We start from the raw sequence: 14,262 nt of genomic DNA, 5'->3' as shown, positions 1-14,262 counted from the left end.
TGTGAGGTCTAGTCTAATATAGCCTAGTGTCATGCTAAAATGCTAATGTAATGACACACTGTTAGCTATGTGAGGCATAGTCTAATATAGCCTAGTGCAATGCTAAAATGCTAATGTAATGACACACTGTTAGCTATGTGAGGCATAGCTTAATATAGCCTAGTGCCATGCTAAAATGCTAATGTAATGACACACTGTTAGCTATGTGAGGCATAGTCTAATATAGCTTATCTCACCGCTAAACACTCAAGGCTCGTTCCTGTCTCTAGGCTACTGTGCGCCATTGACGTAGCCTACAATAAATCCATCACAGGTTTGAGTGCACTTCCACACTAAATGCTCTAGTTTAAATCATTAACACTTTGTGAGCATACAGTATAAATAGCTTATAAACCATTTAATAGTTAGCTAACTTTAAGTTAACCATAACTCGCATTCAGCTCGCATGAGATTTGCAAAACAGAAAAGCTGTTCTGACGTCTCAGACTGAGGCAGATGTTTCCTTTCCTCCCAGAAACAAATATAGTGAAGCCACTTCCCCCGCCTTTCACACAACCAGCTGGTAGGCTGCTGAATTCATCCCCCACTCCAGGAGTCTTGACCAGGAGTTCCTAGATCCGAGACTGCGTACATCTTAAAATTACCTGTAAAAATCATGGGACTTCCACTTGGTTCTACAGAGGGGGCAAATGAGCGTCTCGTGGTTCTGCCGGCATTCCTCAGCCCCTGCGAGACACAGACAGAGAGACGGACAGAGAGACAGACAGACAAAATGAGCTCTACACCCAGTTAAGATAGGGGACAATGCACCGACTGGCTGTCATGGAAGTCAAGGCTCCGATAAAATGGAGCAAAAATTAGACTGTAGTTTTTAGAGAGAAGAGAAGGGCCAGGGCCTCGGGATGAACATATCAGATTTCTATCGAGGGGGCTGTATAGTGCTGGAAGTGTGTGTGTGTGTGCAGGGGGAAATGGAACAGGAGTACCTGGAGGGGTGCATTGCATGTGTGTGTGTGTAAGGTGAATGCCCTATGCACTGTTTAACCTGAAGGAGGGAAACGAGGTACAACACAGCTATGGGGAGTTTGCACACTAGTGCCCTCTACTGAAGGACAATAGAATCATGCCTGCAAGGCCAATGAACACCTGCAAGGCCAATGAACACCTTGTCTCACCGGAAGCCCCACCTTACACAGATGATAAACCCGAGGCAAGTATTCATTCCTTTAATTCTTCACCAAACCCAGAACTGGGACGGCGTGGGGCCAAACAGGTGTTGTACCTCATTTGACTCCTTCAGCGAACAGTAGTTGTATGAGGTAGTCACATGGAATGGATTTCAATTAACAGGTGTGCCTTGTTAAAAGTTAATTTGTGGAATTTTTTTCCTTCTTAATGCGTTTGAGCCAATCAGTTGTGTTGTGACAAGGTAGGGGTGGTTTTCAAAAGATAGCCCTTTTTGGTAAAATACCAAGTCCATATTATGCCAAGAACAGCTCAAATAAGCCAAGAGAAACTACAGTCTATCATTACTTTAAGACATTAAGGTCAGTCAATCTAGAGAATTTCAAGAACTTTGAAAGTTTCTTGAAGCGCAGTTGCAAGAAGCATCAAGCGCTATGATGAAACTGGCTCTCATGAGGACCGCCACAGGAAAGGAAGACCCAGAGTTACCTCTGCTGCAGAGGATAAGGTCATTAGAGTTAGCAGCCTCAGATAAATGCCAAAATAAATGCTTCGCAGAGTTCTGGCCTGCTCGCCTCCCTACCACTGAGGAAGTACAGTTCCCGCTCAGCCCAGTCAAAACTGTTCGCTGCTCTGGCCCCCCAATGGTGGAACAAACTCCCTCACGACGCCAGGACAGCGGAGTCAATCACCACCTTCCGGAGACACCTGAAACCCCACCTCTTCAAGGAATACCTAGGATAGGGTAAGTAAGGGTAAGTAATCCTTCTCACCCCCCTTCTCCCCCAACAAGATTTAGATGCAAGTGGCTGTTCCACTGGGTGTCATAGGTGTTTGCACCAATTTGTAAGTCGCTCTGGATAAGAGCGTCTGCTAAATGACTTAAATGTAATGTAAATGTAAGTAAGAGACACATCTCAAGATCAACTGTTCAGAGGAGACAGCGTGAATCAGGCCTTCATGGTTGAATTGCTGCAAAGAAACCACGACTAAAGGACACCTATCAGAAGAGACTTGCTTGGGCCAAGAAACACGAGCAATGGACATTAGACCGGTGGAAATCTGTCCTTTTGAGATTTTTGGTTCCTTTATGAGACGCAGAATAGGTGAACGGATGATCTCTTCATAATTGTAAATAGTAATTACAATGAGCTAATTCATATTGTGGTTTATGTCAGCCAGGAGTTCTCTAAATATGACCAGTTGTGCGATGTCTTTCCTCAGTTAGTGCTAGGACTAATGTAGCCTACATTTGACGGTTTGGATAATTGTGTTGTGTCTTTCCTCAGTTAGTGCTAGGACTAATGTAGCCTACATTTTCTAGTTTGGATAATTGTGTTGTGTCTTTCCTCAGTTAGTGCTAGGACTAATGTAGCCTACATTTTCTAGTTTGGATAATTGTGTTGTGTCTTTCCTCAGTTAGTGCTAGGACTAATGTAGCCTACATTTGACGGTTTGGATAATTGTGTTGTGTCTTTCCTCAGTTAGTGCTAGGACTAATGTAGCCTACATTTTCTAGTTTGGATAATTGTGTTATGCTGTCACCACTTCTGTGAATGTCTGAACATTGCATCCAAAAGCAAACTGGTCACATTCAGGACATAGCACTGTAAGGACTGTGTTTGTGCTAAATGTTTCTGTGAAAAAGCAGTGTGGCCAGATCAAACACTGACTGTTGTGTCAATCGAAACTGGACGTTCTAAATAAGTGTTCTAATCACACCAGTTTGAGGGTACGCTGCAGTGACAACTATAGAATGATCACACCCTTTTGTTGGTACGTGTCAAACGGTTAACAGGAGATGACCACTCCACTGAAATTTCAGTGTAAACTCTCTGATATGAACTGAAGCCATGTGTCTCATGTGCCCTCTCATCCATTGGCACATTGAATGTTTACTTTTCAAGCATTGTGAGTAGCCCTGTCAATTTTCTCTCATTACTGTATGTAGAGTCAATCACATACACAAACACAATCACATTATTAAAAATCAATGTGATTTTAGTCCTTGCTTGGACTAGCTCATTCTTAGTTATTTTGTCTAACTGCGTTGATGTTTTTGCCTTCTCAGCCAAATCCTGTCCAGCCCTCTGTGGAAGAGTAGAGCTCTTCTCCAACACCATCCGTCCATGAGGAGCCCGTCCTGCACTGAAGCCTCTGAACACCTCAACCCCTGTCCTGCACTGAAGTCAAGCCTCTGAACATCTCAACTCATGCCTCATACCCTCATTTTATCACTGCTGTGATCCCTTCCCAACACTATAAGTAGCCCTCATTCACACTCCCATAATATGTTACTCTATGTATCTTTATTAAATGTTTTAGGTTAAAATAGTTTGAAACACACTTTGCCGTCTATGTGCGGTCCACGCCTATCCCCCCTGGGGTGTGTGTGTGTGGTTCACTATATAGACCCCCCCTGGGGTGTGTGTGCGGTCCACGCCTATACCCCCCTGGGGTGTGTGTGTGTGGTTCACTATATAGACCCCCCTGGGGTGTGTGTGCGGTCCACGCCTATACCCCCCCTGGGGTGTGTGTGTGTGGTTCACTATATAGACCCCCCCTGGGGTGTGTGTGCGGTCCACGCCTATACCGTGGGTCTCATTCTCCTCAATTTGTCAAGTCACCAGCCTCCACCGTTTTTGATAGTGTACAGTTGTACTCACAGATAGACATGCAGTGGTGGTGCAGCTTGTTCCTGCAGCCCTCCTCACACACAGTCAGACTCTCCTCGTCCAGCATGTCCAACAGACAGATAGGACACATCTGCTCCTCCTCATCCTTCAGACTACTGACAGAGAGGGAACGATGGATAGAGAGAGAGAAATTGATTAGGGGAAAGAAAGAGGGATGAAGAAAGACAAGGGAGATAGGGACAAAGGGAGAGAGAGCGAGAGAGAGCACAAAAGAGCACGAGAGAGAGGTACAGGGGAGAGAGGTACAGGGGAGAGAGGTACAGGGGAGAGAAACATTAAGAGACAGAAAGACATGGGAGATAGGGACAAAGGGAGAGAGAGAGAGGTACAGGGGAGAGAGGTACAGGGGAGAGAGGTACAGGGGAGAGAGGTACAGGGGAGAGAAACATTAAGAGACAGAAAGACGGAAAAAGAAAGGAAAGATACAAATAAAGGAAAAATGAGCCAGTAACATTTTTGGTTCCCAATAATCAGTGTTAATGTAAAAATCTAAACATCTATCAAAACATCTATCAAAATACAACTTGGACGTATTCAAGGGCCTTCTGGCAAAATAGGTTTTACAGTACAACGTCTAAACCTGGTGTATCTGTGTGCGATTGACTGTTCATGTGCGTGTGTGTGTCTACTCTACCTGCTCTCGTTGCTGGAGGCGCTGGAGGTGCTGGATGGACAGGACGTGTGGGGGTTAGACATGCGCAACACAAACTTCTGGATGGTGTTGCGCGATGGCGCCTTGATGCGCGAGCTGCGGCGATTGTGATACTTCTGGAACAAGCTCTCCACCTGGACGACGTGGAGACAATGATACAGTTAGATGCTGATCTTGGGTCAGTTTAGTATTTTCCCCACTTGTGATTAAGGCTAGGATTGGGGCAGTGGAAGATGATCCTAGATCTGTCCCTAGTGGAAACTTCACCCCGGAGCCAGTTTACCATAGAGGTCAATCTTAAACATCATGAAGTATCTATGTATATCTAATGTGCATTCAATACAGTGCAAGTCACTGAAGGTTATCCTCAATGTAAATGGACATATGCGACCCGATTCAGGAAACTAGACGTATGTCACAAGTCACGACTTCACACGAGCCGTTTGAACGTAAAAAATATATTTTTTAATCAAAATGCATTTTTTGGGCAGAAATGCCGTTCTCGAACATGTGAACTTTCATGTGCCGTAATAACAAACTTGTATGTCATCTGTAAATACTAATAACATTGCTAAATTACGAGCCTTGTTGGTTTAGCCACAGAAAAAGCAGCAACCTTAACACTAGCCATGATTGGCTGAGCTAATGAGTGGAATGGACATGCCGAGAGAGGAGAGATGATTGGTCTACCAAATAGAGAACTTCTGTCTATTTGAGCTGGTCAGTCTGTTGGTAATCCTGTCGAACACAGCTTTTAAAAAAAAGTATTGTGTAGTGGAGCTGCATTGCTAAGTGTCCACTCTCTGGAGGATCAAGTTTTGAAATCAGTGAAGTTAGAGTTGGATAGCTAAAGAGAAAACCGGATTACATCTTCAAACTAAGGGCAACTCTGGCATGGCATCCATGACAGGGAGACGCGTCCATCATGCATGATGATGTATACGGGTAAGATAGTCTAGCATTAGCTAGCAGAATTTTTAGATATTACATGTTTGTAATTTTGACAGAAAGTGGCTTCATTTCAAGCTAAAGTGTACTGTTAGCGAGCGAGCTAACGTTAGCTGGCTGGCTCCCTAACTGATTATTCGTATTCCAGAGCTGTTTGCTTTGCTAGTTAGAGCCTAATTTTAGCTAGCTATCATTGAACCTGGTTAGTTAGTTTCCAGCATATTCATGCAGTGTATTAACGACATGATTTGGCACTATGTTCATTGTTGTTTAACTAGCTAACGTTAGCTGGCTGGCTCATTAGCTAACGTTACGTGACGTGTGTTATTTTACACATTGTTTACCTAGCTAGGTTCATTGTTTAACTCGCTAGCTACACGTCTTAAGCTAATGTGGACATCACATGTTGAATACGGCCCGTGTCAGTAAACGTCTGCAAAGAAGAGTAATGAGATTGTTGCCAGCAGAGCTGGTTAGACTGTTTTCATGTTATCCATAGGTAAACAAATCATTGGCCAGAGCGTCAAGTGTGCGCTCGAAACAAGATGGGTGGGGCTACACTTTAAGAGGGTGTGAACAATGGTGAATGGGTGTAGACAAAGAAGAGCTTTTCACTAGGTACCAAAACATTCAAAGGCCATTGAGTTTACAAGTTTATCAACTTTCAAAGAAGAATTACTTTCCCATTGTTCCCCAACAATGCAGTATGATATACCATTTTGTAGCTCTGAGTCTCTACATTAATACAATGTAAAAAAAAACACAATTTCAAATGTTGCTACATAAGACCGAATCCAGGTGGTGAGTCACATATTCTAAAGTGGACATATTCTGGCTCTTAAGTTTTTAGAAAATTGGTCATTACATACAATGGGTTCAACAAATCATGTATACCCCTTTCACACTATTGTGCTGACCCGAACCATACTGTGCTGGCACGGATATTGACTTTCCACATTGTCCTGTCCAGCACAGTTCAAGCACTATGGTGGATAAGGGGAATTATACAGATTGGTTAGAGGGCATGTCGGTTGGTTGCTGGAAGGTTACCTCAAAGTTTTTGAGGCTTTTCCTCCAGAGCAGGGGGTCTGAGGGTTCCAGCTGGAAGACTCTGAGCATGACGAATAGGACGTGGATACAGAATGCCCCTCGGCCACAGCTACAGGTCTACAGAGAGAGGAGAGGATGAACGCAGACCGGGGGTTACTCACGAATGTGTGTGTATATACATACATTGGTCACATACACACTCCATTATGGTCGCAGGCATGCACTCATAAATTGCTACACAGACACACAAGCACACACAGAGATGCAAAAACACACACATCTACAGCAACTTCCCTTTTTCGACAGAACACTCAGTCAAAAATCACTCAGGAGCCCAATTTAATCTACATCTGCTTAAGAATCATTTTATGCGTTCCAAATGTCACTGTAGTCCACATATAGTGCATCACTTTTGACAAAGGTAGTGTAAACCTTTAGTAAGAGGCAATGGAGCTCTACATCAATCGATCTCTGTAGTAGCAAATGGCTGGGTAAAAAAAACAAGCTGGCCAATGTACAAGTAAAGTAAATTCTTAAGGGATACTTCAGGATTTTGGCAATGAGGCTCTTTATCTACTTCCCCAGAGTAAGTGGAACTCATGGATATCTTTTTTTATGTCTTTGCAAGCAGTTTAAGGAAGTTGAAAACCAGCGTTTAAGCAAGCTAGCATGCTAGTAGATACCATAGACTTCTAGTCAGTGTGTTAACGCTAGTTAACATTGGCTCGCAAAACTACATCTTAACTTCCTAAAATACATAAAAATGGTATCCATGACTTCATCTGACTCTGTGGAAGTAGATCAAATAAAATAAAATGTTAATTGTCACATGCGCCCTTACAACCTTACCGTGAAATGCTTACTTACAAGTCCTTACCCAACAATGAAGTTCAATAAATATAGTTAAGAAAATATATACTAAATAAACAAAAGTAAAAACAAAAGAAAAAGTAACAATAACGAGTCTATATAGAGGGGGTACCAGTACCTGTTAAGGAGCTTTTTGGACCTAGACTTGGCGCTCCGGTACCGCTTGCCTTGCGGTAGCAGAGAGAACAGTCTATGACTTGGGTGACTGGAGTCTTTGACAATTTTTTGGGCCTTCCTCTGACGCCGCCTAGTGTAAAGGTCCTGGATGGCAGGAAGCTTGTCCCAGTGATGTACTGGGCCGTACTGTAGCGCCTTACTGTCAGATGCTGAGCAGTTGTGATACCAGGAGGTGATGCAAACGATCAGGATGCTCTCAAAATAACTTTTTGAGGATCTGGGGACCCACCCCAAATCTTTTCATTCTCCTGAGGGTGTTTTCGTGTCCTCTTCACGACTGTCTTGGTGTTTTTGGACCATGATAGTTCATTGGTGATGTGAACACCAAGGAACTTGAAACTCTCGACCTGCACCACTACAGCACCGTCTATGTGAAGGGGGGCCTGTTCAGCCCTCCTCTTCCTATAATCCACGATCAGCTCGTTTGTTTTGATCACATTGAGGGAGAAGTTCTTGTCCTGGCACCACACTGCCAGGTCTCTGACCTCCTCCCTATAGGCTGTCTCATCGTTGTCAGTGATTAGACCTACTACTGTTGTGTCATCAGCAAACTTAATGATAGTGTTGGAGTTGTGCTTGGCTACGCAGTAGTGGATGAATAGAGAGTACAGGAGGGGAATAAGCATGCACCTTTGAGGGGATCAGCGTGGCAGATGTGTTGTTGCCTACCTTTACCACCTGGGGTAAGGAAGTCCAGGAACCAGTTGCAGAGAGAGGTGTTAAGTCCCGGGGTCAGTGATGAGCTTAGCTTAGTGATGAGCTTTGTGGGAACTATGGAGTTGAATGCTGAGCTGTAGTCAATGAACAGCATTATCACATAGGTGTTCCTTTTGTCCAGGTGGGAAAGGGTAGTGTGGAGTGCGATAGAGATTGCATCATCTGTGGATCTGTTGGGCGGTGTGCGAATTGGAATGGGTCTAGGGTTTCCGGCATGATGGTGTTGATGTGAGCCATAACCAGCCTTTCAAAGCACTTCCTGGCTACCGACGTGAGTGCTATGGGGCGGTAATCATTTAGGCAGGTTACCTTTACAGACTAGGTCAGGGAGAGGTTGAAAGAAGACACTTGCCAGTTCGTCCGTGCATGCTTGGAGTACACGTCCTGGTAATCAGTCTGGCCCAGCAGCTTTGTCAATGTTGACCTGTTTAAAGGTCTTGCTCACATCAGCTACAGAGAGCGTGATCACACAGTCGTCAGTAACAGCTGGTGCTCTCATGTACGCTTCAGTGTTGATTGCCTCGACGCAAGCATAAAAGGCATTTAGCTCGTCTGGTAGGCTCGCGTCACTGGGAAGCTCGTGGCTGGGTTTCCCTTTGTAGTCCGTAATAGTTTGCAAGCCCTGCCACATCCGACGAGCATCAGAGCCGGTGTTGTAGGATTCAATCTTAGTCCTGTATTGACGCTTTGCCTGTTTGATGGTTCGTCTGAGGACATAGTGGAATGTCTTATAAGCTTCCAGGTTAGAGTCCTGCTCCATGAAAGCGGCAGCTTTAGCTCAGTGCAGGGGTTGTCTGTAATCCATGACTTCTGGTTGGGATATGTGCGTACGGTCACCGTGGGGATGACGTCGTCGATGCACTTGTTCATGAAGCCGGTGACTGAGGTGGTGTACTCCTCCTCAATGTCATTGGATGAATTCTGGAACATATTTCAATCTGTGCTAGCAAAACAGTCCTGTAGGGTAGCATCTGCATAATCTGACCACTTCCGCATTGAGCGAGTCACTGGTACTTCCTGATTTAGTTTTTGCTTGTAAGCAGAATCATGGTCAGATTTGCCAAATGGAGGGAAAGCTTTGCATGCGTCTCTGTGTGTGGAGTAAAGGTGGTCTAGAGCTTTTCAAATTCTGGTTGCACATGTTACATGCTGGTAGAAAAGAGGTTACACTGCATTAAAGTCACCCGGTACTAGGACCATCGCTTCTGGATGAGCATTGTCTTGTTTGCATATCGCCTTATACAGCTCGTTGACTGCGGTCTTAGTGCCATCATCGATGTGTGGTGGTAAATAGACAGCCATGAATAATATAGATGAGAACTCTATTCGTAGATAGTGTGGTCTACAGCTTTTCATGAGGTATTCTATCTCAGGCGAGCAATAATTCACGCACCAGCAGACATTGACAAATAGACATACACTCCACCAGCCTTTCGTCTTACCAGACGTAGCTGCTCTGTCCTGCCGATGCACGGAAAACCCAGCCAGCTCTATATTATCCTTATGAAACATAAGATAATACAGATTTTAATGTCCCGTTGGTAGGATAATCTTAAATCGTAGATCGTCCAGTTTGTTTTCCAACGATTGCACGTTGGCCAATAATACAGAGGGTAGTGGTGGTTTACCTACTCGTCGACTAATTTTTACAAGGCACCCCACTCTCTTCCCCCTTTTTCTCCATCTTTTCTTCACGCTAATGACAGGGATTTGGTCCTGGTCTTAAGCAGTATATCCTTCGCGTCAGACTCATTAAAGAAAACATCTTTGTCCAGTTCAAGGTGAGTCAACGCTGTTCTGATGTCCAGAAGCTTTTCTTGCTCATAAGAGACGTAGCAGAAACATTATGTACAAAATAATTTACAAACAGCTTAGCCTCAATCTTGCCAGACAGTTGGAATCTCGCAAACTTGCATCAGCTAAATCAAACTGACACAAAAGGCCCAATTCCAACTAGCTACTTATACATTTGAAATAACTGCATAAGCATAATAGGCAATACGGTGACCTTGTCTTGACCTTGTCTTCTGATAGGCTAGGTGGAATTTATGTAATATTAAACACCCATCCAATCATTTTATTACCTAGAGGGTAGTGGGAGTTGATTTGAAATTGAGCGTGAGTCTTTTAATTCTGTCTAATCTTTTTTCATTGGTCTGAGTGGACTACGAGCACTTCTTACCTGTGAGCCAATGAATAATTCTGTCTAATCTTTTTTCATTGGTCTGAGTGGACTGCGGGCACTTCTTACCTGTGGGCCAATGAACACCCTGTATTTGTTGTCAGGGCTGTCTCCTCCAATCAGGAAGGAGTTTGGGCCTATCTGCTGCAGTAGGTAGAGGCGGGCCCTCATGACCTTGTTGACACGGCGACTAGTCTCCTCAGGACTGTAGGGGGAGAATCCATCTGGGGAGGGCACCCGGCGAGGGGGGGTCACCCTGCCACTCTGAAACTACACAACAACAAATCAACAATAACAAAATTACATCAACATTAGATCAAGACAGCCTCAGAGGAAAAACTAGTCCTAATCCTCTCCCATTCATAGTTATTGTCTAATAAATAGTCACTTAGGACTTAACAATTCTTCAAACCCAAAGTGAAGAGGGTTAATATCTAATCAGTGGTATATTATTATAAAATGTCTTGCATTCTCATGTTTCTTTAACTCACATCATAGTTCATCGTAGTTCTTTTAGTTTTTTAAATCTATATTATTATCTCTGCATTCTTGGGAAAGAGCTATGTAAGTCAAGGTAAGAATTTCCCTACACTGTTTTACATCTGTTGTATCCCGTGCACGTGGCGAATAAACTTTGAAACTTGAAACTATATGTCTATGCATTCTCAAATACTATGAAGTACGCTTAAACACATAGCTGATGTTCTCATATGTGTGTGTATGCATGCTACGTATGTGTGTGTGGCTACTCACTGGCACGGGCGAGGCCCTCTTCCTGTGCACCCCTGGGGACTCAGGCTTCCCGCAGGCCCTGCCAGAGGAAGAGGAGGAGGAGGAAGAGGGATGTCCAGGGGAGGGGCTGCGGAGGCCACCGATCTGCTGGGGGGAAGCGTTGGTGAGCGTGTTGGATTCATCCTCGGCCCCCTTGCAACCTGCCTCGCTCCCGTCTGGTCGCAGGGGGACGGGCTTCACCACCTGAGGGGGAGGGAGGGAGAGAGAGGGGGAGTGGGATGTCAGTATGTGGTTTGGGGTTAGGCCAAATGAGGGCCAAATGACAGATTTCCATTACAGTGGCTAAATGCAAAATCTGGTCAAAACCCTATTCCCTAACCACTCCTGTAGATCTTAGAGAATTGGCAAGGTGGAAGCAATATGGTGACATTCCACCCAGCCAATCTGAAGGCAAGATGTAGCTATATTACCATAATACTTACCATGAGGATACCATATATTAGGGACACCTTCCCAATATTGAGTTGGTCGGGGCATGGACACATGTTGACTTCAATGCTTCCCACAGTTGTGTCAAGTTGGCTGGATGGCCTTTGGGTGGTGGACCATTCTTGATACACACGGGAAACTGTTGAGCGTGAAAAACCCAGCAGCGTTGCAGTTCTTGAGACAAAGCAGTGTGGCTGATACTGACTACCATACCCCGTTCAAAGGCAATTAAATATTTTGTCTTGCCCATTCTACCTCTGAATGGCACACAGGGGCCAGACTAGAGGTCAATTTAGAAGTCAGCATCTGTGTCTGCTGTGAAAGACTGTGTCACGCCCTGGTCTTAGTATTCTGTGTTTTCTTTATTATTTTGGTCAGGCCAGGGTGTGACATGGGTTTATTTATGTGGTGTGTTTTGTCTTGGGGTTTTCGTAGGTATTGGGATTGTGGCTTAGTAGGGTGTTCTAGCATAGTCTATGGCTGTCTGGAGTGGTTCTCAATCAGAGGCAGGTGTTTATCGTTGTCTCTGATTGGGAACCATATTTAGGCAGCCATATTCTTGGAGTGTTTTGTGCGTGATTGTTCCTGTCTCTGTGTTAGTTTGCACCAGCATAGGCTGTTTAGGTTTTCATGTTACGTTTATTGTTTTTGTATTGTTTGTGTTTATTCAGTTATTAAACATGTATCAAAATTACCACGCTGCATTTTGGTCCGACTCTCCTTCAGCACAAGAAAACCGTGACAGACTGGCTGCAATTTAATAGTGCAATGCACAGAGTTGGAAAATGTCCAATTCCCTTAGTCTGCTAGCTTTCACTTAGTCATGAAAAAAAAATCCTTATTTCAAAGCAAAAACAGTATCATATCAGTCTTTAGTAGAGTAGGGAATATTTGATAGTCGCTTGTATGTCACGCCCTGACTATAGTTTGCTTTGTATGTTTTGTTTGGTCAGGGTGGGATCTGAGTGGGCATTCTATGCTGTATGTCTAGTTTGTCTGTTTCTGTGTTTGGCCTGATATGGTTCTCAATCAGAGGCAGGTGTTAGTTGTTGTCTCTGATTGGGAACCATATTTAGGTAGCCTGTTTTGTCAACGTGGGTGATTGTCTATGTTACGTTGCATGTTTGCATTGTTTCATTAGCAGTCACGTTAGTTTGTTCAGTTTACTTTGTGTTTTTCGTCATCCATTAAACAATGCATTGACACCATGCTGCGCGTTGGTCCGTTTCTTACGACGATCGTGACATTGTATCTATAATGTTGAGTGTGACACAGTAAGTAAAGCACATATGTACTGTATGTGTTCTGTGATGGTGTGTGTGTATCTGTTTGTATACTTGTGTATAACATTCCTGCATGTGAGTGTATATTTATATGGACATACGTTTATGCATAAGGATTAATATGTTAATGTACGGAAATATGAGGGCTTACCTTTATATCCCTTTGGACGTACATGTTTATATACAGTGGGGCAAAAAAGTATTTAGTCAGTCACCAATTGTGCAAGTTCTCCCACTTAAAAAGATGAGAGGCCTGTAATTTTCATCAGTACACTTCAACTATGACAGACAAAATTAGAAAAAAAAATCCAGATGAATTTATTTGCAAATAAAGGTGGAAAATAAGTATTTGGTCAATAACAAAAGTTTATCTCAATACTTTGTTATATACCCTTTGTTGGCAATGACAGAGGTCAAACGTTTTCTGTAAGTTTTCACAAGGTTTTCACACACTGTTGCTGGTATAATTACATTTAGTGTAACGGTTCTCTTCTATCTCCTCCTCTGACGAAGAGGTGGAACAAGGATCGGACCAAAATGCAGCGTGATGATGATTCATTATATTTTAATGAAGGAAAAAACTATACATGAAGAAACTACAAAAATAATGAAATGTGAAAACCGAAACAGCCCTATCTGGTACAAAGACAGGAACAATCACCCACAAAACACTCAAAGAATATGGCTGCCTAAATATGGTTCCCAATCAGAGACAAGGATACACACCTGCCTCTGATTGAGAACCACTCCAGACAGCCATAGACTTTGCTAGATAACCCCACTAAGCCACACACCCAACACCCCACAAAACCACAAGACAAAACACACCACAATAAACCCATGTCACACCCTGGCCTGACCAAATAAATGAAGACAAACACAATATATTATGACCAGGGCGTGACATTTAGAGGATTGGAGGACTCTAAATGAATATCTAAGGGGCATTTTCCATTAGGATCTGCGAGAATATCTGAGAATATCTAAGGGGCTTTTATATATATTTATTAATTAATAATAATAATGCATTGTTTAAAAAACAATATTTTGGAGATTTTGTTTTCATTTAACCTAGAGAGAGCACGAAAAAGGCAATTCTTGAACATGGGATGAGACATTCTCACTCATTTGTAAATAAAGCCAGCTTGTTATTTAGAAATATTTATTTCTGGAGAAACCTAACTTGATTATTTAGCAGACATGACTTGCTTATATTCAGTTAACACATATCTTAAGAATATCATGGAATATTTTTACATTTTCGTTTCTCCATGCTTGTCT

At 43.3% G+C, this 14,262-nt stretch overlaps 1 protein-coding gene across 2 annotated transcripts in view; it reads right to left on the bottom strand.

The window, feature by feature from the left end:
• LOC118385561 (mitogen-activated protein kinase kinase kinase 1-like) overlaps positions 1-14,262 on the bottom strand; it is a 114,762-nt gene that overhangs the window by 48,111 nt on the left and 52,389 nt on the right. Inside the window, exons 3-8 of one of the 2 annotated variants that reach the window (XM_035772792.2) lie at positions 11,231-11,452; positions 10,547-10,747; positions 6,532-6,648; positions 4,516-4,667; positions 3,852-3,976; positions 645-726 (exon numbers count right to left, since the gene is read on the bottom strand). In XM_035772792.2, coding sequence (XP_035628685.1) covers positions 645-726; positions 3,852-3,976; positions 4,516-4,667; positions 6,532-6,648; positions 10,547-10,747; positions 11,231-11,452 — 899 coding nt within the window. The remainder of the gene's footprint in view (positions 1-644; positions 727-3,851; positions 3,977-4,515; positions 4,668-6,531; positions 6,649-10,546; positions 10,748-11,230; positions 11,453-14,262) is intronic. The other variant, XM_052515781.1, reaches the window with a different exon arrangement.

The sequence above is a fragment of the Oncorhynchus keta genome, unplaced genomic scaffold (assembly GCF_023373465.1).
Source record: "Oncorhynchus keta strain PuntledgeMale-10-30-2019 unplaced genomic scaffold, Oket_V2 Un_scaffold_30379_pilon_pilon, whole genome shotgun sequence".
Lineage (NCBI taxonomy): Eukaryota > Metazoa > Chordata > Actinopteri > Salmoniformes > Salmonidae > Oncorhynchus > Oncorhynchus keta.
The sequence above is the reverse complement of the archived record's forward strand: the minus strand, read 5'-3'. Positions and strand labels throughout refer to the sequence as shown.